Source organism: Heteronotia binoei, chromosome 10 (genome assembly GCF_032191835.1).
Source record: "Heteronotia binoei isolate CCM8104 ecotype False Entrance Well chromosome 10, APGP_CSIRO_Hbin_v1, whole genome shotgun sequence".
NCBI classification, from domain to species: Eukaryota; Metazoa; Chordata; class Lepidosauria; order Squamata; family Gekkonidae; genus Heteronotia; species Heteronotia binoei.
The window spans coordinates 77822530-77847518 of NC_083232.1; the positions used below are offsets into that span (position 1 = coordinate 77822530).

General features: G+C 45.5%; 1 protein-coding gene across 1 annotated transcript in view; it reads left to right on the forward strand.

The window, feature by feature from the left end:
- Positions 1-24989, forward strand: part of ITPRID1 (ITPR interacting domain containing 1) — a 57200-nt gene that overhangs the window by 16097 nt on the left and 16114 nt on the right. The window contains exons 5-6 of the mRNA XM_060247616.1: positions 629-1209; positions 2670-2724. Of these exons, the coding sequence (XP_060103599.1) occupies positions 629-1209; positions 2670-2724 (636 nt within the window). The remainder of the gene's footprint in view (positions 1-628; positions 1210-2669; positions 2725-24989) is intronic.

The window sequence follows — 24989 nt, forward strand, 5'->3', positions numbered from 1 at the left end:
TGACAGAGTACTCAGTAAATCTACTATAACTATGATTGTCAGCCTCCAGGTAGGTCCTGGAGAGTTCCCACTTTTAAAACTGATCTCTAGCTAGTAGAAATCAGCTCCCCTGGAGAAAATGGCTGCTTTGTAGGGTGGACTCTATGGCATTGTACCCTGCTGAGGCCCTTCCCAAACCACACCCTCTACTGGATCCATCCTCAAAGTTTCCAGGTATTTTCCAACACAGACCTAGCAACCCTAATTAAAACTCCATTATGAATGCTCATATAGCATCTAGGCATCAAATAAAAAGTGACTATATGCTCTTCAATATTTATGCAAGGCGTAAATCGATTTTAAAATCAATTAAGTCATATATTCAGGAATAACCCCATTCAAATATGCTTTTATACATGTTGAAACTTTTCTGGTATTTTATTATTTACTAGTGTAGTTCTGTATGTTCCAACAAAGCATCTAGAAATGAGTTGATAGGACCTTAACGGTATTTGACATCCAGTTGAACTGTACCAGAGCACTGAGCTGCATAGGTCAGGCATTCCATGCAAAATCAGCAATGTGTGGCATTTGAAGGCTGCATTGAACTCATGGATTTTGATGTGCTTTCATCTTTGTCTAACTTAAGGGCGTTTTCGGCAACTGCAAGTCCTGGATCATGTGACCAGTGCCTTTTCTTCGTTGCTGAATGACATCAACCTTATGCAGCAGAATACAGAAGACAGTAATGGAGAGGGGAAGGGGGTGGCAGGTGTCCCAAAGAGCAGAGCTGTGGTCTCACCAGCAAAGCGGAGAAGAATAGGTCAGCTCCTGAGAAAAGTGTCTCGGCAATCAACGACGCACGGTCCTCCAGTTTACCATAGTGGTGGCGCATCTGTTGTTGATGTGGACAGGTGCATAACAGCCAGGTCTGCCTTATGTGAAAACACTGCCTTGGATGCTCTCAAAGAGGAGATGCTTCCCAGTGAGGAGGAGGAGGAAGAGGAGGAGGAAGACAAGGCTCTGACTGTATCTCTTCCTGTACAGTTTATCACAAGCAAAACTCGGATGTTGCCTCATCTGCCTATTAAACAGGCCCATTTTCTTTCAACCTCTGAGATGCCTACTAAAGACAGACCCCGCAAGGAGCCCAGTTTGCTTTTGAACCACATGCTCAAGAGGGTATCTGGCTTAAATGCCAAGCCTTCGGATTCCTTTGAAATGGAAGAGGTAAGACAGATACGTTGCATATGAGGACGTATATGAAGTGGGGAGGGTACACTGTTATTGGAAAGGTAGCTGCTGGAGCCGAATGCTTTAACCTTGGAGGTAGTTGCACCTCAACACTGAAGTACTGCAGGGGAGGGGAAAGGCCATGAAAATCACAACTGTTATGTTTTCTTTCTTGAACAAGACAAGACATTAGAACACGAGTTGCATCAGGGTTCTCCCGGACTAACTTCCCTTCCTTTCAGCTTTATGGCAACTGCAGGGAACTTATTTCTCCAAGCACCACAGGGCCTGATCTGGGTCAGGATCACAGCACGGGGAGAAGTGGCCATTTCCTTTACCAGCACCATTTTCCTGAGCCAAAACAGTCCCAGGGTCATTATTTGCCATGTCACAGGGCTGAACATGTAGTACTCAGTGAACATGCAGTCCTTCCTCCTCCCCCATTAAGGGGGCAAATTATGCCCTGTTTAAACTTGTTTAGACTCCCAACACAACCTACTAATTAATGTCACATCTAATCTGAGCCTAGCTCCATCAGTACTGTTGAACTTGCACGACCTGTGAACCTCCAAGCCAATCACAGCCCACTTATCAGGTAGGAGAGCCCATGAATGGCTCTACAGACATCTCAAATTTTGCTCTTTGTCTACAGCTGCGTAATTGGAGAGCATCTAGCCCCTTGCGGGCTATTCAATGTTCCCTCTAAGCTGAATTAGTGCGAGCTATCTCACAGTTTTATAGCCTCCGGCTCACACATTTTTGTCTTAGCTCAGGAAGGATGGCCCCAGGGTAACCTAATTTATGCCAAATCACTCGCTCACAACTTAAATGCCAGTAGCTCACAAAGTAGAATTGTTGCTCACAAGACTCCATAGTTTAGAGGGAACATTGACTTTGAGTAGTGGGATCCACAGCTGATGGGCCAGAAGCAGTGTTCCCTTTAAGCTGAGTTGGCATGAGCTTGTTCACAGATTTTTAGCCTCCAGCTCACAGATTTTTGTCTTAGATCAGGAAAAATGACACCAGAGCACACTAATTTAGGCAGTAGCTCACAACTTTAATGCCAGTAGCTCACAACTTTAACACCAGTCGCTCACAAAGCAGAATTTTCCCTCACAAGACTGCAGCTTAGAAGGAACATTGGTGAAGTTGTGCAGTTCTAGATTACATTGCTGTGGATATCACCAGGAAAACATTTCCAGTTGGCAGTAGTGCACATCTGTAGGTCAATAGTGTCACAAGGAATGGCACATCTAATAGAGCCTAACTATAAACTGGAGACAGTCTGTTTTTAAAAAGCAAACAGACAGGAGAACCAGCAACCAAGCAACATCTGGAAGGTTTAGAATTGTTTTTGTTTGAAATCTTAATATTGAAAAGAAGAAATATAGTTTTAATAATGAAAACAAGCTGCTTTGAGTAGTGTTCTCACCTCCCCTCCCCTTTCCATGTCTCAGATCCAGAGCTTTGAGGATGAATCTTCATGGGGAAATCCTCTTGAAAGCACTTCAGGTGGGTATTAGCAAATATAATCGTTCTATGTATTTTTGCAGATTTGCGATACTGGGGATTTTTAGAGATTTAAATGCCAGAGTTAAGAAGTGGCTGGACAACAGAATGCTCTCGCACAGCCGTCTCTCTTCAATGTCATTATCATTACTCAACAAATTAATCTCTGTGCCATTTTGAAGGAAAGCCTTATTTGATTTTGCAGTGATCAGATGCTTGCTAAAAACTTTCTATAGGCAAGGGGAGCATCAGATGCTGCGAGATAACTTTCTTTTGCAGATTTGTAAAGGAAAAAAAATGATATTTAGAATGAGAGAAACTGGGTCACCCTCAGCAAAAAATAGACTTTTAAAATTATTAATTAGTATACATGATGTGGGTTAATCCTTATAATCCTTGTTTTCGTGATGGGTGGGGCAAGTTGAAGATCTCTAAGGCCACCTGGTTTGATCATGGCTGAAATGTACAAGGACTTACAGTTCATAGGTTATATCTTCCACTGCTTTAGTATTCAAATTCTGATTTAGTCATTTAACTTATGAAAGAGATGTCTTCATACCGGAGCATTCAAATCTGCTCTTAGTTGTGAGTTGTATAAGTTTCAAGAGCAGTCAAAGACTCCAGAGAACGGGGAAAATAGATGCAAATTACAATGGACTCAGCTGACCCAGCCACATGCATATACAAACAGATGAATGGTGGAAGGGATTTATTACAGCTGCTTTGTCCCTTACTTTCATTTTCCTGTGTTACTCTGAAGAAGTTGGTTGAAATATAGCAGATGGTTACATTCAACAATTCTAGTGAGTAAATTGTCCCAGTGAGATCACAAAAGTGTGGGCTTGCAAATTGTATTTTGGCTGCTTTGTGAGTGTGTGTATGTGTGTGTGAGAGTTCACTTTCATTTTAGTAGAAGTATAGCTGCTGTGGAACTATTTGAATGCAAAAAAGAGGAAGAGGAAATGAAGACTGTGTTCAGGGGAACTGATTTATTTAGGGAATGGAAAAGTCTCCACACTCCATCACCAAAGTCTCCAAGTATTTCTTGAGTTGGACTTGTCAACTCTAGTTCCATCTACTTGCTGCTCTGCTGTAGAAGCTCACTGGGTGACTTAGGTCACATTTTCAGCCTACCTTACCTCACAGTGTTGTCGTGAGGATAAAAGGAAGGGTAGGCAAATTATATAGGCTGCTTCAGGTCCCCATTGTGGAAAAAAAACAGGGTATAAATGAAGTAAATAAATAATGAATAATAAATATGGCTGAAGATGGGGGGCAGATAAAAAGTAGGTTGGTTGATGGGTGGGAAAGAGAGAAGAAAGGAGGGAAAGGAGAGGGTATTGGTGTACCCAGCTGGTAGGAAACAGGAAATCATGTTGGAAGGAGGATACAATGGTGAGTGAGTAAGGTGCCATCTGTAAGTTCTTGGATGGTTCCCAACTGGCAGCCAGCAGCATCATGCAACTAAGCTGTAGTTTTCCCAGGTAGAGGCTGCCATGGGCAGGGAGAGAGGCAGAATACTGGGGGGGGGAGTAGTTCAGCTGGCAGGTGGGAAGAAGAGAAGGAAACAGGAAAAGGGAAGAAGCTTTGCAGGCTTAGAGGGAAGGGAAAGAGGAAATAGTGAGGGAGGGGAAAATGAAACGTCTCCAGCAAGTCTTTGTGGGTCCACCTCTTGTTATTATGGCACTGATGTTAAAATATTTGAAACAAAACTACCAGTTCACTGTAATGAATCAGCTTATTCATTGAAATAAAAACCCCTCCTAAATTGATTTACTTTAAATCTGACCGGGTTCCTTAGTTAAGACCTGCCTTGTGGTACAAATTCTCCTGAGAATACTTTGGTTAAGTGCGGGTGGGTGTGACAAAACCACTTCCTGCTGTGATAATGCCTCTTGACATTGTGGCCAGGCCCTCTCTGTTCCTATCCATTGCTTAATTTTGCACACACACACACATACACACACACGCTGAATGTCCATTCCTTAGCTGCTTTTTGCTATCTTTCCTGAATGTAGATTCTGGCTGTTTAGCTGTGCCAGGCATCCTGATGTTCCTTTTGTCTCCCCCCGCCCCCTTTAGCAGAATGCAGAGACTTAATTCTAAAAGACACTCAAACCCCAAGCATCCCTAAATGACTTTACAAGGAATACCAGAGTGTTTTCGAGCAATGGCGTTTTTTTTTTAAACCCATACACACAACAACAAAATATTACAATTTTTTATTAGGCAATTTTATCATTGTTATAAATAAGTAATTGTACTGGGGAGAAGGGATAATCCTTATTTAATTAAATTCATCTATACTCCCAGGTTGGCAGCAACCAGACATATGTGAGACTAATACCCACAGCCTGCCTGGGTATGCATGTGCAATTAAAAATTCACTCTACAGTAGCACTGGCAGTTTAGTGTTGCTTTTGGCATTTACAAATTCTTTTATTTTGTGACTTTTTTCCCACCATACACATATGCTGGAGCAGATGTTGCTTATTTGTTGTTTATTCAAATCTGTAAGCTCTGGCAGCAAACGCCATTGTTCTGTAATGAAGCTTTGCTCGCTGTCCTGTATTAGGGCCCAGGCAACGTCTGATGGGCAGTTAGCTCCCAGCAGGTGCCTGGACTGATCGGAGTGGCAATTTCATATATGATGGAGCTCACTGCTGTGGAATACGAGTTGGACAGGACGGAGGGGGTATTGTGAAAGCACGGGATGGCCTGGCCGTAGTAGCCTGGCCTGCATTTGCTCCTGACATCCTCTCTATCAAGATTCCATGATCAGTATTCAGAAGCTGAGTTGTTCTGTACACATGCAGAGAGAGAGAGACAGAGAGAGAGATTCACATATACTCTCGGGTCATTCTTCCCATTTCCACTCAGCATTTGCAAAGTGCATAATGCTTCCCCCACTCTTGTTAATGCAGACTCATTAGGGGCACCCTCTCAATGTGACACGACTGGGTTCCACATGTGTAGGCATCTTCTGCGTCCATCACTTCCTCCGAGTCTTCTTCCTGGGTCCTTCCCCTGTTCCCTTCCCTACCACCACCCCTCTCCAGCGACAGGCAGGTTTCCCAAGGGGACATTGACCAAAGAAGGAATGGCTGGTCTCTGAAACTCTGGTGCCAGCATGACAGCGTTAGCTGGCTGGAAAGCCCCCCTCATGGCCCAAGAGGCAATCAATCAGACAAGTAACCACCTCCATCTGGCACATGGTCACATGGAAACTCACTTTCAGAGCATTTGTGATTCATCTTGTCCCAACAAGTGGTGCCAGAGACCAAACCACAGTTGAGTCTTTCCAGCAGCTGGGTACGTTCAACCCTCCCCAGCACACTGCACTGACACATTCACTCCTGTGACTTATTGAGTGGCAATTCTTTTAATTATCACACCTTCCCTCCTCCTCCTCCTCGTCCTCCCTGCCATCTCTTCACATACAGTTTGGCACCAGGGGAATATCTGCAGAAGGCAATCGGTATTTTTCTTAATTGACTGTGTTCCAATAGTGTGAATCCTGTTTATTAAAGCCTTGTAAAGTACATATGGGAACGATTGCTCGATGGTGAGAAGGAACGCCACTTTGCTTTCCCCCGTTTCTAATGGCATCAGGGCAAGTTCTACTGGTTTTTCGCAGATGGGAGTCTCTTGCCAAATGTCAGCAATAAAAGGGGAAAGGTATTATACGCTCATTATTTTTTTTCCCTTTGTGAAATTTTTTTCTGAACATGCCTTGTGCAATGATTTCTTTGTTTTCTGTTTTTCAAAATGGATTTCTGCCCATATTTAAGCTATAACAATAGATAGGAATAAATAAGGTGACATTTGAAGTTATAGCAATGGGTGGAAATAAACAGGGTGACGTTGAATTCATAGTTCTGTATTTAGATGGGACCAGATAATTAATAATTATTATTTAATTTGCTTAACAACAATAACAACGACAATACTGTTTTCACTAGGTTGAATGATGTGTGTGGAAATTTTATGTAGGCGATTAATTCAGTATCAGTGCCTTTCCTGCTTCTGTATGGCTTGTGGTCCATAATAGAGACTAATGGACTGGATGATATCTTCAGGATTCTTATATGAAGGAAATCTGTGGCCATACTTTCTTTCTCAGTCTGCCTCTTTCCCGGTAGGTAGGTCATGACAACAGTTGTTAGCTGAAGCCCTTGTTTTGTATCTTTTCATGTGGAATATAACCCCAGCCTCAGATTGGCAGGTATGGTTAGAGAAGACCAAATCAACAAATAGGGCTGCAAGTCTGCATCGTCATCATCAAGTCAAGTCAAGTTTCATACAGTCAGAGACCCATCCAAAGAGAAAGAAAATAGGTAACAAGTGGCATTAGAAAAAAAGGAAAAACCAAAGTATGCAATTGAACTTGGGCACAATACAAAATATTATACATAAAAATTTCAGTTTCCATTTCTAGCTATAAAACATAAATTAAAATATTTCATAAACATTTAAATGTTTTTTATCAGTTAGTTGTTTACGGAGTCTTATGGCTTATACAGCAAACGTTGCCGTCTTCATAGTAATTTCCTGGTTCCTATCCGCTAAAATCTTATCTAAATAAAAGCTAAAATCTCTCCCTGGGAATTGATCACAAACAGGAACAATACAAGTCGAGCGAATGTTCTGATAAAGTTTATATTCAAAGAGAATGTGCTCTCTCGTCTCTATCCTCCCATCTCTGCAAATACATAACCTTTCCTCATAGGGGCGCCTTTTGTATTTACCTTCTGTGACCGCTGAAGGGAGCATATTCGCTCTCATGAGTTTGAAGGCTCTTCTATAATCCGGTTTATCTAAATTCTGCAAGTATGTCATCAGAACTATTCAATTCAAGTTTCCTGTGCCTGGAGGATAATATTTAATCTGGGACAAATTGTGTCATCATCGTCACCATCATCATCATGTCGTTGGAAAACAGTGGTGGGTGAGGGCTGATAGCTAGTGGTGCATGAGATAGGTATGTTTTTATCTTTTCTCAACCTGCTGCTTTCCCCTGTGATCCTCACCCCCAGGGACTTCCCCCTGAGCTAAAGTTCAAGGGTTACTAAACCTCTGAATCGCAGAGCCAGGAGGCAACATCAGAAGAAGGTCTCTATGCCCACCAGAGGAGCTGGTTGGCCACTGTGTGAGACAGGATGCTGGACTAGATGGACCACTGGTCTGATCCAGCAGAGCTGTTATGTTCTTAAACTTTGTGCTTACATCTTTAGTTGGGGCCAGGAAGACTTGCAAGAGGAGAGCACTGCTCAGAGAAAGGAGAATGAAACATTGGACTTACGAAGGCATTCAAGATGGTCAGGTCACGCCCCCTCTCGCTCCAGACAGGGCTATGCAAATTTTTGTATGCCTCTTAGGACCTAGAGGGGGTGCACTTTCAGACATAAAATAGCCTAGCTCCAATACAAGTGTACACCACACAAAATATCAGGAAAACAACAATCCCCAAAACTTTAATATTGAACTCACAAAAAATTCAAAAACAGATATAGTGTCAGAGGGACACATTACAGTGGACCAGGTCAGAAAAAAACATACTTATAATAGTAGTCTTTTTAATAGCCATTGCTCATCTTAACATAAATCACAACCCTGAGAAAACAGTGGTGGGCAAAAAATTGGATGCCTTCACTGCACTGAAGAGAAGAAACCTTCAGGTAAGTCCAATGTTTCGTTCTCCTTCAGTGGGGGAAGGCATCCAAGATGGTTATGTAACAAAGCTCATCAGGGTGGGGAAAATATAAAGGGTCACTCACTCACAACCTCTTGGAGGACCCTTCTCCCAAAAGCAGCCTCAGTAGAGAACTGCTGATCAATTCTGTAATGTCTGACAAAGGTCTTAAAGGTAGATCACGTGGTTGCTCGGCAAATATCTTCAGTGGGCACTCTTGTAGAAAAAGCAGCTGACGTGGCTGCAGATTTTGTGGAGTGTGCAGTCACCCCTTCAAGTACTCTAAGCCCCTGCACCTCATATGCTGTAGAAATACATCTGCGGACCCAGAAGGCTATTGAGGCCTTAGAAACCTTTTTTCCTAAACTTTGAATCCCATATGAAACAAACAATTGGTCCATCAGTCTAAAAGGTGCTGTTCTTTTAATGTAACATAGGACAGCCCTCCTAACATCTAGTTTATGCCACTTCTTCTCCTTCGAATGAGCCGGGTGAAGGCAAAAGGAAGGGAGAGAGACATGTCGATTGCCGTGAAAACCTGAGCTGACTTTCGGCAGAAAAGAGGGATCTGCATGTAAGACCACAGGATCATCATATACAGTACACAGTTCCTTTCTAATTGACAAGGTCCCTAACTCAGAAATCCCCCTGGCCGAAGTGATGGCAATCAGAAAGGCCACTTTCCATGACAGGTGTTTTAACTCAACAGAGAAAAGTGGCTCAAAGGGGGGCCTGGTTAAGGCTTGTAAAACAGTAGATAAGCTCCAAACCGGAAAACGGTGCTGGACTGGTGGAGCTAACTGCATAGTGCCCTTTAAATAATGTTTGACATATTTGTGTGAGGCAATGTTTCCCAGCCCCCTATTGTTCAGTACTGTGGCGATAGCCGCCACCTGTCTTTTTTTTAAATATATTTTTTTAATTACGGTAATTTAATTTTTAAGGTGTTGGGTTGCAAGCCTCTCTTCCACCCGTTATGAAGGAAAGCTATGACGTCTCCACATGGAGGACTCATCGGATTTACACCTCTGTCAACCGCCTATTTGTTAAACGCTGACCAGGTGTAGTTATATATGCGCCTTGTGGCTGGACAACATGTGTGAAACATAATGTCTATTATGTCTTTCGGCAGTCCTGAACTTTCTAAGTCCTGCCTCTCAGCTTCCATGCCATTAACTGAAGCCACTCTGGGTCTGGGTGAAGTACTGGACCCTGATGAAGCAGATTCTTCTGGATCGGGAGCTACCACGGATCTGCAACTGAAAGATGAACTAGTTCTGAGAACCATGGCCTCCTTGGCCAGTATGGAGCCAGAAGGATGACCTCTGCTTCCTCCTCCTTGATCTTCCGAAAGATGATTGGTAGGGGAGGAAAGGCATATAGCAGGCCTTCTGGCCATCTTGAGTGAAGAGCATCCAGGCTCTCTGTCTCGATAAATCTGGAAAAGAACCTGGATACTTTCCTGTTCTTCCTGGATGCAAAAAGGTCCAGAGTTGGAACCCGAACCTGACTGTCAGCTCCTGAAACACCTGGCTGTTCAAGGACCATTCTGCTGGATCCACATCCTTTCGACTCAGCCAGTCTGCTTGCACATTCAAAACTCCCTGAATATGCTGAGCTCTCAATCCTGTTAAATTTTCCTCGACCCATTGTGCTATTCTTACTGCCTCCTGATGAAGAAGGGGCACCCTTGTTTCTCCTTGGCGGTTGATATGTGCCTTGGCTGTAATGTTGTCTGTGTGAATCAGTACTGCCTTTCCCTTTAGGTACTGTTTGAAAGCTGTCAGAGCTAGGTGGACAGCTCTGAGCTCTAAGAGATTTATGCTGTTCTCTCGCTCTTTTAGAGTCCATCTGCCTTGTACTGCTCTGTCCTGACAGTGAGCCCCCCCCAACCCTTAAACTGGCATCTGTGGTCACTGTGATGCTGGGTGTTTGAAAGAGAGGAAGGCCCTGGCTCAGGTTCGCTTGTGCAGTCCACCATCTCAGGGAAGATCTTACTTCGGAAGTCAGAGGAATGCGTCTGTGTCTCTTCCGCCTGATGTCATTCTGGTAGGAAAGAAGAGTTCATTGTAGAGACCTTGAGTGAAGCCTCGCCCAAGGAACCATCTTTACTGAAGGAATCATGAGTCCCAAAAGTCTTGCTAAGGTCATCAGGTCCGCTCGTTTGCGTTGACGCACATCGGTGGCCAATGCAATTAAAGTCCTCTGCTTCTCTGGGGGAAGAAAAACCTTCTCTGCTTTGGTGTCGATCTGAGCCCCCAAATGTATTAGAGACTGTGATGGTATAAGCTGACTCTTCTGAAAGTTTATGAGGAAGCTGTGTCTCTGAAGAAATTGCACCACATGATTGATGTCCCATTGACACTGCTCTTGGCTCTGTGCCCTGATCAGGATGTCATCCAGAAAAGGGTAGGTGTGTATGCCCTCCCTCCTGAGTGCTGCTATCAGAGAGACCAGAACTTTGGTGAACACATGAGGTGATAAAGAAAGGCCAAATGAAAGGGCCTTGTATTGATAGTGCTGCCCCTGGAATGCAAAACAAAGAAAACATCTGGAATTCAGATGGATTGGTATGTGTAGATACGCCTCCTTGAGGTCCAATGAAGCCAGGAAATTGCCTTTTTGTAGAGCTTGTAAAATGGAGCACAGGGACTCTATTTGGAATTTTTTCTGCACCACCCAGACATTGAGGTCTTGTAGATTCAAGATGGCATGCCATTCGCCCAACTTCTTTGGAACTATGAACAGTACTGAGTACACACCCTGGAAGTGTTGTGAATTTGGAACTCTCTATGGCCCCAATGTACAGAAGGTGATGGATGGCTTCTCTCAGGTGTTTTAACTTTGTTGGATTGCAAGGTACTGGGGAGTGAACAAAACGGTGTGGGGGAGGAGAACTGAATTCTGTAGCCCGACTCCACTATGGTGAAGACTCAAAGATATCTGTTTCCACTGCAGAGCGAAATTTTGCAATCTTCCCCCAATCTTGGCGTCCTGCACTCGATTTTTTTCCTTGGTTGCTGGACTTCGTTTCTGGCCTGAGAATTGTTGTCTTTGGAATCTTGAGTGAAAGGAGGATGATTGGCCCCCTCTGTTGTCTCTGTAGGCTCTGCCCCTATTGGAAAACTTGTAGGGACAAAAGGACTGAAAGGATTTTGATTTATACTCCTTTTCCTTGGAAGAGGACAAAGATGGTTTTTCTCCTTGGTTTCCACCAAAACCTTGTTTAGAGGACCCTCCCCAAAAAGAAGCTCTCCGGAAAATTTCTGTGGAAAGGTTGGATTTTGGCAGCGAGCCCACTTTCCACAGCTTGAGCCAGAGGTTTCTTCTTACTACTACATCAGCAGCTTGTGATCTGGCAGCAAATTGCATCCAGTCCTGGGAGGCATCGGCAGCAAACTGGGCCACCCTCTTAATCTTCAAAAAAGATCTCTTTAAGGCAAGGGGGTCTGAAATTGGATGTTGCAGCAAGTTGTCTGCCCAGATGACAATGGCCCTAGTAAAATTAGAAAGCACCGCAGAGGCTCTGATAGCTAAGGATGCTGCGTCATGTGCTCTTTTGAGTACAGTTTCATTCTTTCTATTCACTGGATCCTTGAGGACGTTGTCTCCATCCTTTGATAAGACCGCTCCTGAATGCAATGCCACAACTGGAGCGTCCACCAGTGGAACCTTTAAGATTTCCATAGTCTCATCTGGTAGAACATATATATATATATTTTTTGCAATGGTTTGAAGGGTAGTGTCTCTCCTGGTACTGACCATTTTGATTGAGTACTTCTTCAAAATTTTCAGGAAATGGACAACCAACTAATTTTTTACTTGGTTTTTTGAAGCCTCTAGCATCCAAGTTTGCTGTGGATATTGAAGTCTTTATGTTCTCTTCATCTAAAGAGTGGTTCAAGGCAGAAACAACTTTTTAAAGGAGCCTTTGGTAAAGATCAGGTTGAAAAAGTCTGGTGGAGCTCTCTGGAGTCTGAGTCCTCACCAGACCACTCCCCCTCCTCCTTATCAGATGTAATGATGACAGAAGAAGCAATAGATTTATTGCCTTCAGCCTCAGATGTCTGTGCATGGTAACTTCTGATGGGTCCTGGCTCTATTAGCAGAAGGAGAATGTGAATGGGAACTCTTCCTCCTTGACCTTCCTCTGCTGAGGGCCCTCTTTCTCCCTCTCTCTCCACTTGCAGCTCCCACCTCCTCCTCAGAAGATGATTCTGAAGGAGCTGGGGATTGAGATCTGGAAGCAGGGGATGGTTTTTGTCTCCTATTGTGCGGGGACCCACTGGAGTCTCTGCTGGGAAAACGTCTCCTTTCCCCCCCTTGTGCTGACATTCTGCTCCCTCTCCTCTCCCTGAGTATACTGGTACTGATAAGGAGCTGTTGGTGGTATCTGGAAGAATGGGGAGTACCAGGTCATTCTCCAAGGATTTGTAGCCCAGTCAGTTGGAGGCTGACTGCAGAAGGCGGGAAAAACCTGATTGGGCGCCATGTTATTAACTGTTGTGGCTGGCAGGCCCGCCATGTTTGATTGTGCTGCTATAACAGAGGGGCCATAGTAAGGCAAGTCAGCAAAACTGGGCTCAATACAAGGCGGCAGAGTGGTTGGAAAGGCAGGAGGGGCATTCATAGTGGACAACTCACCAGGCATTTGTCCCAGAGGGGTCACAGCAGCGTCGCTAGGAGTGCGAGCCGCAAGATCACTGTTTTGGTGGCTTTTTTCCTCTTCCGCTGTTCACAGCCACCTAGAAGCCTCCAGGTCTGTCTGCAGAGCTATTTGCAGTGCTGAACTCATAACTGCCCAGCATGGTAAGGCTGTCTTGGCACCTTGTCCCTCCAAGCATGCTCCGAGAGCCGCAGGCGTCCTCAGCGCTTCCCCTCTGTCCAAGGCCTGGGGCAGGCAAGGCTGGAGCTGCATAGGCACTGTTACTCCTGAGGGCCCCAGGCTCGGGGCCCTTTTAGAGGAGCTTGCTTCCATAGCAAAGGAAGCTAAAACACCGGCCTCTGTTGTTTCTGTTCTCCTTTTGTTTTTTAGTTCGTTCTTTCTTTCTTTCTTTCTTTCTTTCTTTCTTTCTTTCTTTCTTTCTTTCTTTCTTTCTTTCTTTCTTTCTTTCTTTCTTTCTTTCTTTCTTTCTTTCTTTCTTTCTGTATTATTATTACTTAGTTTTTTATATCTATTAACGGACTGGTGTGAAGAGTTAGGCTCTGGTAACCTCCTGGAGCGGCAGGGCTATCAAAACCGGAAATACACCCCCTCTAGGTCCTAAGAGGCATAAAAAATTTGCATAGCCCTGCCTGGAGCAAGAGGGGGCATGACCTGACCATCTTGGATGCCTTCCCCCACTGAAGGAGAACTGAAAATCACCCCAGACCCAATGAGGAAATACAGACCCAAACCGGCCACTAAACCTGTAGTCCCAGCTTTCATTGTAAGGTCCAGAGTTCACTGTACTGGCCTTGTGATACCTTGTCGTGGCCATACATTTAGTTATTGAAAACATTCAGATTCTACCTTTCCATCAGTGTGCATGAAATAACTCATAACAGAACCAAACTGGCCTCAGATTCAGCAGGAGCTCACAGGAGCACAGCTCCTGAACCTTTCTGAGAGTTTCACCTCCTCCTCCCCACCTTGTCCATTGAATAGTAGGTGCAGCTGCATAACAATCCCTGGATGAGCTCCACCACCTATTTTTCTACAAAACGACCCCTGGAACCAAGCAATAAAATGGCACAAATAAAAATGACATTAGCAGGAAGCAGTCAAAACTCATCCAAAGGCTTAACCAATTTATAAGTCTTTAGCTGCTGTTTGAAAGAAGACCCAGGAAGGGGGACATACAAAATTCTAAAGGGAGGGCATTCCAGAGATGGGAGGGGCAACAGCAGACAAGGCTCTGCTTTATGGCAGTCCTTCTCATTTCACTTGGAGGAGAGATGCAGAGTAGAATCTTCAGTGATGAAGGCCGCCCTGAGCCCGCTTCGGTGGGGTAGAACGGGATATAAATCAAAATAAATAAATAAATAAAATTTTTAAAACATGATCTCATGGTCTGGGCCAGACAATACAGGAGGATAAGGTCCTGTAGGGACCATGATCCCAGACTATGGAGCTATAGTGGCTAAAACTGGCACTTTGCGTCTGGCTTGGAAAAAACTGGTAACGAAAGTAAGTTTTTTAAAAAATGGGGTTATAGGATGACACAACTCAATAGAGAGCCAGACAGGTTCTGAACCACTTTGAGTTTGTGAACCTTTGGCAAAGGCAGTCCCTATAGAGTGCAGGATAGTCATCTAATCTGGTGATAATCAACACATGGACTACTGTGACTAGATCCCACTTCTAAAGAAAGGGACAGAAAAACCAGCTGAAGCATGAAAAAGGTGCTGCATGCTGCAATGGAGATTTGCATCTCCATCTGCAAAGCTGTACATGTCATTTCGAAAACAATAAAAAGAGCACAAAAGGTTGTCAATGTGATAATGTGTTTGCTGAGCTCTCCATCAAAACCCCTCTGATGCTGCAATCTGCCAGGACATGGCTGCCAGTTAGAAACTGTGGTGGGCTGTAAATGTTTCTGGCCAGTAACTTACCATGCACAGGGGTGGAGATGTCAGCATTGTGCTGTACAGCTTGCAGTGTTCTGCATTGCGAGCATGTGCAGTGATGGGGAGCAGCCTGCAGAGGGCACTACCGCACATACGGTGCTGACCCTGGTCCCCCTTGCTTCTCACGCTGCCACGAGGTGGTTGCTTGTACAGGCCAGTGGGACCCCATTGTCCTGGGTCACTACTCAGCAGTTGGAGTCCAGGTAAAGTTACTTCCTCTGCGAGTTTGGCTCTTTTATCACATTGGCAATCTTTTGTGCTCTTTTTACTGTTTCCCCCCATCCTCACCCTTGCCAAATGCTCATCAAATGATGGCAGAGAGAAAAAATGTGTAGAGCAGGAGGAGGAAGAGGAGGAGGAGGAGGTGAGAAACTGTTACGGAAAGGCCTGCCAGCTAATCTAGAGAAGCACAGAAGTTCATTTCTCCACTGAATTTTATAACAATGATTTAGCTGTTGCATTGCGCTGGGAATTTGCTGGCATTAGCCTGGGGCAGGAAAGTCGTGCATCAGATGCAGATGATTTCATGCGTGACCATCCTCCTTTCACCCACTGCCTGTCACTGGGGTCCCAGGCCACCCCCTCATCTGTGTCCCCCACGCTTCTTGCACGCCAGTCAATAAGAGCATGTCACTTTTGTCACTCACTGAGACGGAGCTGCCAGGCTCGCTTTCCCCTCTCCTTGCCTGCAAATGAGCCCCAGCCACCCCAAGACACACGAGTTGCCTGTTACCGCTGCTAGAGGGATGCAAGAAGAGAGGGGTCTCTGACATGTGACGCTGGCACAATTCTGCAGAGCTCTGGGAGAATTCTTGAGCTCATCACAGACATCGGAAACTATCAGTTTTCTTGGGAAAGATCCATCAAGGTCTGATTGATCTCTGGCAGTCTGATCCCCAAACAATACCAAGGTGGTTTAAAAAAAGTTGAAAAGCTGCTGTGTTAAAAATCCAACCCCTTTCCTTGACACCCAGTATTGCAGTCTGAATGGGGTTGTTGGCTTCAGGTGGGGAATATTTGGAAGCTTTGGGGGTGGAGCCTGGGGAGGCCAGGGTTTGGGGAGGGGAGCGACTTCCGTGGACTATGATGCTCAGGGCTTTTTTTGTAGCAGGAACTCCTTTGCATATTAGGCCACACATGCGTGATACAGCCAATCCTCCAAGAGCTTACAATAGGCCCTGTAAGAAGAGCCCTGTAAACTCTTGGAGGATTGGTTACATCAGGGGGGTGTAGCCTAATATGCAAAAAAGTTCCTGCTACAAAAAAAAGCCCTGATGATGCTATAGAGTTTGCCCTCCGAAGGAGCCGTTTCCTCCAAGGAACTGATTTTGGTGGTCTGGAAATTATAATTCCAGAACATCTCCATATTCTACCTGGAAGTTGGCAACCTTAGGTCTCAGTGTTGATCGACACTGCTTCATAGCTTGAAATGCCAACTGCTGCTTCTGCTCCAGAATTTGGGGGTGAAGAAGAGGCATGTTATAGCAAGGTAACTTGCAGTTAATGCTTAAAACTAGACATGAGGCTGAAGGAAACTGGGCTTTCAGTTTTCTGCTGTCCCCCTCCTTTGGCCCTACCTGCACTTGAGTAGAGTTGCCAAGAGGTCTTGAGATAAACATTGTGTTTCCAAATAGAGGCTTAATGTGTGGAAGTGAGCAGCAGAAGCTTTTTATGGTATGCAGGTAAAGAACATCACTTAGTGAATAATGTTCTGCTCAGCCTCTTTTAAAGGGACGGGTCCAGGGCTTTTTTGTAGCAGGAACTCCTTTGCATATTAGGCTACACCCCCTTGATGTAGCCAGTCCTCTAAGAGCTCAAGAAGAACCCTGTAAGCTCTTAGAGAATTGGCTACATCGGGGGGGGGGGGGTGTAGCCAGGGCTTTTTTTGTAGAAAAAGCCCAGGAGGAACTCATTTGCATATTAGGCCACAACTTCTGACATCACTGTGTGAGAGCCATGTGTGAGCCAGTTTGGTGTAGTGGTTAAATGTGCAGACTCTTACCTGGGAGGACCAGATTTGATTCCCCACTCCTTCACTTGCACCTGCTGGAATGGCCTTGGGTTAGCCATAGCTCTGGCAGAGGTTGTCCTTGAAAGGGCAGCTGCTGTGAGAGTCCTCTCAGCCTCACCTACCTCACAGGTGTCTGTTGTGGGGGAGGAAGATAAAGAAGATTGTGAGCTGCTCTGACATTCGAAGTGGAGGGCGGGATATAAATCCATTGTCTTCTTCCACACAAGTCTTTTTTGTTGAAAAAGCTCAGCAGGAACTCCTTTGCATATTAGGCCACACCCTGACACCAAGCAAGCCGGAACTGTGTTCCTGTGCATTCCTGCTCAAAAAAACCTCGAGGTGTAGCATAATGCAAAGGAGTTCCTGCTACAAAAAAGAGCCCTGGATGGGTAATTTATTCTCCAGGCTGTTGGCAGCCCTTAATCCTAAGGGAAGTTTCCCACTCCAATAGAGAAGATGGTCCTGAAACAGTATAAATCTCATTTCAGTTTTCTGCCCAGTGTTCTTAGCAGTGGTAGAAACTACCATAAAGCCACAGCAACTTATGGCAAGGCAAGAGATGGACAGAACTGGTTTGCCATTTCCCTGCCCTGGATAGTCCAGGCCCAAGTAAGCCCGATCTCATCAGATCTTGGAAACTAAGGAGGGTTGATTTTGGCAAGTGCTTGGATGGGAGACCTCCTTGGAATACCAGAAGCCAGGAGGACAGGGGCAGGCTTTATTGAGCCACCTCCCTGAATATCCTCCAGGATCCCACTGTGGGGTCAGTCACCAGAGGTTGCCATGGCTTCTGGTGCACACAAAAATACAAAAACACCACCCTAAAAGAATCGGACCGAATTCCCACTCACCTTACGTTGTTCTCATGCTTCTCTTCTCAGCGGGGCTTCCATCGGATTTCACACTATCTGCCCTGGGGCTGAAACTAACTTCAGCTTTTTTGCGTGGCAAACAGAAACCTCTGAAAACTAGTTTCTGTTTGCTGCGCAAAAAAGCTGAAGCTAGTTGCAGCCCCAGGGCAGATAGTGTGAAATCAGACAGAAGTCCTGCTGAGAAGAGGAGCGTGAGAGCGGCGTAAGGTGAGTGGGAAATCGGTCTCAGTTTGCCTTTGCATGCCTCCGTGTAGTCTCCCATCCAAGTACTAAATGGGGCTGATACTGCTTAGTTTCTGAGATACAACATGAGCAAGTTAACCCAGGCCTCCAGGTATGGGCAGTGTTCTTTGTCACTAAAGAGGACTGAAACAAGCAAGAAAAGAACAAAGGGCCTGTGGAGAAAAGGTGATAGCATTGAGCAGAAGAGAATGAATTTAACCAATAAGGGCTTCAGTGACTTAGGTCCAGGTGTCTTGCAGCTTCCCCTTCCCCATTCCTCCCCAGGCAACCTGGACAAGGGCAGCTTACACATTTCCCTTAGTATCTCTACACCAAAAAGTGCTAGGCTTTTTTTTAAAAAAAACCAAAGTTAGGAATTCAGAGAGGGGGCATAGTACACTTTGGAGGGGACGTTGTCACCAGATGTCCCCTGTAGCCAAAGGCCTGTGTGAATTAGCTTTCCCATCAGGTGAAATAATTCAGTTGGAGCCAGTTATGTTGCTCCATGATTTTCTACTGTGTTGGTGACTTTTCCTGTATTTTCCCTAGTAGCAGTAGATAGCCTTTCATTATGGTGGACAACTGGCCAAGAAAAATAAAATTACCCAGTAATTGCTTGCTGATGATACAGCTATTAAAGGGACAGCTAGAGTGACCAGTTTAAAAGTTGGCATCCCTGCCTCCATCGTTCTTCCTCAAAGGCACCTTTGGTTGCAGAATGCTCAAGAGTGAATGTCTTCAGACCCTGCTCATCCAACATTTCCTGAGAAGGGAGAAGGTCTGCAGCACTGCTTCTGTTCTTCTGACACCAGAGCTTTATGTCTCATTTTCATTAGACTTCAACACAGCTGTCAGCCGGCTTTCCCACTGTTTGGCAGGGATTAGAAACTGGACTGGAGCCAGTTTGCAAGCTGTAGAAGATCTTAACAACTGGGAAAGAAGGGAGGAAGGCAGGACAGACGTTGTGAAAGACACTTCATGGAATGCATGCCTCTTATTACAGAGTGCTGCAGCTTCATTGGGCTCTATTCCAATGCTATACGACAGGTTTTGCTATCCATCGCTCTTGGTATTTTGATTTGGCAGCCCATCCTTGCAGAGGACTCAGGATAATTCTGCTTCATTGCTTCCTTTCATTTAGTCAGATGTGCAGATACACTCCCGTAATCCAAATTCTCTTTTGAAATTTATTCTGAAAGTTTGGAGGATAAATCGTAAAAAGAGAGGAAGCTACACTGTCAGGGCTTTTTTTGTAGCAGGAACTCCTTTGCCTATTAGGCCACACACCCCTGATGTAGCCAGTCCTCCAAGAGCTTACAGGGTTCTTCTTACAAGGCCTACTGTAAGCTCCAGGAGGACTGGCTGTATCAGGGGTGTGTGGCCTAATAGGCAAAGGAGTTCCTGCTACAAAAAAAGCCCTGTACAAGGTCAAATGAGCTTGGGATAAATTAATTATATTAGGGAGTGCCCAGCAACTATTTGTTCCAGCTGATGGAACAGTAGTTCTGTATGTAGAAGAAGGGGATACAATTTCCACTGACTCTCCCTTCCACCACAGACTCCCCCCTTGCTCCCCTGAGCTATTTTTGAGGTCCATTGATGCCCCTGGAAAAAAATGTTAGGCTTGTTGCTGGGCTCCAGCAGAACGGAGAAGGAAGGAAGGAAAGTCGCTCTATGAAGTCCATGGCTGGCTAGATCCACCCAAGTGGATTCAGCTCTCTCCCAAGACCTTCCACAGAAGTGCTATCTTCCTCAGCCTCTAAAGGACAACCAAACCTCCTGAAGCAGGGCGCTCCAAAGCTTGGGAGGGGACCTTCTCCTATATGCATTGCAGTTTCACTTCATTTCACTTTACGTCATTTAAGAGAGGCATGCTGAGAAAGGTGGAATTTGGAGACACATAAAAGCAATCAGTGTTTGACAGTATCAGACATACAGCAGCCTTTGGTACTTAACAGCTGACTTAAAATGTAGCTTTTGTGTGTGTGTTGTAAATTGTAAATGTTATATTAACATCACTTAACCAAGTGAGTTTATTTGTTCATTTTTGGGTCAAATTTTGTGACCTATAAAAACAAGATTTCCTTTTTAAAAAAAATTGGGAGGCCAAAAATTTCAGAACTTTTGTGAAACTTAATTTTAGCTAAACTGCAGACGTGTATTTCTAATTCTCTAATACCTGGAGCTTTGATGCTTTGACATCAGTGAATCTAAGCCAGCTGGGATCCTGGTGGTCTTGCTTAATTGGTTTGTGAGCAAGGATGACCCTAGGTTCTTCTGTGTACACAGCATGTGCTCTGGCATTGACCCATTGACCAGTACTTGGACACCCATGCATAGGACTGTGTTTTCCAGCCTGATCTCATTTGTGTCTACTCAGAAGTGAGGCTCACTGAGTTCAGTGGGACTTACTCCAAACTCAGTATGCACTTTAGGCCAAAATAATTCAAAAGTCCAGTGGCGCTTCAGAGGTGAACAAAATTTATTCCAACAGTCTTTTATAAGTCAGAGCTCACTTCCTCAGATGCTCAACATGCACATCAATAGTAGATACAGCTGCCCTGACCTGGATAGCCCAGGCAAGCCTGATCTTATCAGATCTTGGAAGCTAAGCAGGGTGGACTCTGGCAAGTACTTGGATGGGAGACTCCTTGGAATACCAGAGCCAGGAGGCAGAAGCAGGATTTATTCAGCCACCACAATTAATATTCTCTAGGCTCTCCATAGCTCCTTAGGATTAAACAAAAGACTAGAACTAGCCTAGAAAGTGTGTGTGTGTGTACATACATACACTAGGAACAAGGTCCATTGTGGAGAAAAATACAATGGGCTCTAGAAAGAGGCTCTGGGCATATCACTCCATGCCTTGCTACTTTCCCAGCTACCCAAGTGAAGGCATTTACTTTTCCCACACTTGGTGTCTTCCCACCCCCATACCCCCAACTCACACCATCCAACTACCCCCACCCCCAACCTCTTCCTTTCAGCTACCATCACACCCTTGGCACGCCACTACTCCCCCACCCATGACATTCACTCACCTCAACCTTGCTGTTTTCCCACCTACTCACCAATCCTTGACCTTCACTAGCCCCTACTACCACCTTGCTCTCTTCTCATCCACAGCCCTTGGTATTCACTCACCCCCCTTGCTATCTTCCCACCCACCTCACAGCTGAAACATGCTGGCTTCTCTCCCACTGCATGTGTGTATGTGTATGTGTGTGTGTCCCCATGTCTGTGGTGGCTCAGAGTCCTGAAAGAGGCCCAGAATGGAGATAAGGAAGAATAATTATGGGGGTGTGAGGAGGCCATGATGACAGTCACACAGACACTGAAGCTCAGCATTCCTTTTGCAGTGCATTTTTGCCACTTTTTCCTGTCATATCCAGCCTTGTGGCTTTTAGCATGTGTGAACTTGTGGTGTGATCCAGGGTTTTTTTGCCTGGCTTGGTTGTGTTATGGTATACCATAGAGTATGTGCCTCAAGGTGGCTGTTTTATGTAGGGGAACTGATCTGACTTCAGCTTTCCATCTTCCCTCCTCCGTAGCCTCTACCTAGGAAAAGTACAGCCTTTCTCCACAGTGGAGACCTCAGGTGGGAAGGGACCTCAGCAAGGTATAATAACACAGAGTCCACCCTGCAAAGCAGCCATTTTCTCTAGGGGAACCAATCTCTGCCACCTTGGTTGCCTAGCAACAGCCTCTCGCTAGTAGCTTCCTCAGTGGCTCAATCCTTGTCTGTTCTGGGGCAAGGCTGAGGGGAGGAGAGAGAGAGGGATTGACAGGAAAGAGGTGGCAGCCATGGCCTCTGAGGAAATTCTCCCAGCAGGGCCAGGCCTTGGCACCTCATCACATTATGATGATGGCAGCAGCTCCCTGGCTATTTTGGCAGCTTTTGGAGGCTGCATGTGCTGGGAAGCTGTCAATGTGGACCATCGATGAGGCAGCAGAGGTTTGTTGCTGGTGGCGGCTGCAACTCCTTCCATGAAGCTGCAGTAGAGCAGCAGCCCTTTCTGAGGCTGGTTGACAGAGAGGACAGAAAGAAGCATTGGAGATGTGTCTGTTTCTGAGGTAAAACTGTTTTGGCAGTTTGTTCAACATTCTCAGGCCTGAAGTAGGTGGGGCCAGAGGAGGCCAGAGATGTAGGCTGGTTGACAGAGAGGACAGAAAGAAGCATTGGAGATGTGTCTGTTTCTGAGGTAAAACTGTTTTGGCAGTTTGTTCAACATTCTCAGGCCTGAAGTAGGTGGGGCCAGAGGAGGCCAGAGATGTAGGCTGGTTGACAGAGAGGACAGAAAGAAGCATTGGAGATGTGTCTGTTTCTGAGGTAAGACTATTTTGGCAGTTTGTTCAACATTCTCAGGCCTGAAGTAGGTGGGGCCAGTGGGAGGCCAGAGATGCTGACTGAACTGTGATTGGCCAGTGGTTTATGGAGTGCAAGGAATGTACCCCTAAGCCAATGGGAGAGCTCTATTTGGCCACAACAGAGCTTTTATATATAAAGGATATATATAGCCTTTGAATACCTGAATCTGTTTCAAAAGCAGGCTGAATATCTTGGCTTTACAGAACTAGTTTCATGGTCTTAGTTTTATAAAGATCTTTGCTCTGCTGCTGTTTCTGTAACCACCATGGGCAAAGACAAAACGCTGAAGCCACAGAGGTCTTGAAAAACAGCAAAAAAAGCATCATTGCTGTTACCAGTTGGACATTGGAGGTTTGTGTGCTGCTGCCACCTAGTGGAAATTTCTTGCCACGACAAGTTTCTTGGTGTAGTCTAATTTTTGTAACGGTTCAGTGATACTATAGCTTTTATGCATGGGAAAGATTTTCTGCACTAGACCTTTCTGTAGTGTTCTTTTGCTGATTGTAAGGGAGATTTTCAGGAAGTATTTAAGCTGTTAAATCCCAAAGCCCTAGATCTCTCTTATCTGATACAAGGACCCTATTCCATTTTTATGCAACGGCATTTAGACATCTATGACTAATTTCCCAAAGAGTTTATTGAAGAAGAAAGAATAGATCACTCTGTAATACAACAGAGTCCCTTGATGAAACACTTAATTCAAAACATACTGCTTTTTTAAGTCTTTCCTACAACACCTTTAGGGTTCCCTCCACGGTTTCTACTGAACAGTGGCAGGGCCGTCTTTCCTCCTTCTGCACCCTAGAAATAGTTAAAATTAGTTTATTAAGGTTAATATGCAACAATGATGATCATTTTTACAGCTTTGTTTAATAATCATATAACCTAAGATTACACCATTGTCCTTATCTTGTAGCCTTTGGACTTCAGCAATTAAGAGTAGCCATAATCTAAGTACACAAAGATACAGTAGCAGAATAAAAAAACTTAACAAGATTGCAATTTAAATTGCACTTTGAAACAAAAGTGTAAGTGGTGAAGAGCCAGTATTGTGCAGGGCTCAGAGTGTTTGCTGTGCTGGGCAACACAGGTATGAACCCTCTTTCCATTTTGAGACTGTTTTAACCTTGACCGCTTCACAGGGTTATTGGGAAGATCAACGCTCTCAGAATAAAAACTGGAGTATTCCAGAATTAAAGATATGCCCAAATAGGTCTAGGACCTTGGGCTGGCTCCCACACATCCCTTGCAGAAGGAGAAATTTAGCATTAGCAGAACAAATCAATGGGAATCTAAACCCTTATCCAGGGCTGGTGCTAGGCTTTTTGGCACCCTAGGCGAGGCCCCACCCCACTTGCCAGGCTGCACGCTTCCTCCCCTCCCACCTGCAGGCAAAGCCAGGCTGAATGGGGAGCTGGTGCTCCCCCAGGCCACTGCCTCCCAGAGCCCTCTGCCTCCCTCTCCTTCAGTGCCCCTGCCTCGGGGGACCAAGTGGGCTGGCCAACCAGCTCCTTTGGGTTGCTCATCCCAATAAACTTAACCTGGCTCTTGGACCCTTGGTGACTGCCACTGCTCTGGCCAGCTCAGGCTCTGGCTGCATCCCATTGGCAAGTTCATCTAAGAAGAAGATGATGATGATGATGATGATGATACTGGATTTATATCTCACCCTATACTTTGAATCTCAGAGTGGTCACAGTCTCCTTTACCTTCTCCCCACAACAGACACCCTGTGAGGTGGGTGGGGCTGAGAGACAGCAGCTGCCCTTTCAAGGACAACTCCTATAAAAGCTATGGCTGTCCCAAGGCCATTCCAGCAGGTGCAAGTGGAGGAGTGGGGAATCAAACCCGGCTCTCCCAGATAATAGTCCACACACTTAACCACTACACCAAACTGGCTCTGCAATGGAGGTCCTCCAACGACAGGCAGCCAGTTGGTGTGGCTGGGGCTTGGTGGCAGGTTAGAGTCAGGGCTGTCGAATGGCCACTCACCACACTGATTGGTGTCTGGCAAATCTGGCACCTCCTGAAAGCTGAGCCGCCCCACCATCACACCCTGACTGAGTGCAGCCACTGCCACTCCATCCGCCACCAGGCTATGCCTGGCCAACCCCGGAACCCTGGCCACCTCACGCTTCCTGTGCCCACTGTACCCAGGCCACTTTAGCCCAGCAGGCCAGGAGCTCACTCAGGGGTTGCTATGCTAATGCTGGCCCCACCCCCACTGCCATGAGGTGGAGGCACCCAATTTTGCACCCCCCCCCAAGGGCTGCCTCCCCAGGCGACTACCTAAGGTCGCCTAGCAGGCATGCCGGTCCTGCTCTTACCTTTTCCATGGGGAACCCTAGAGTCGTCCAATTTCAGATCAGACATGGCAAGGCCACAGAGTAGGAGGACTTAATACCCTCTTCTCGGTGCCACAGTTTTTAGTTCTTACCCAAATTGGGTTCCCCCACAGCAGCACAGTGGGGAGAGGATGGAAACTTCATCATG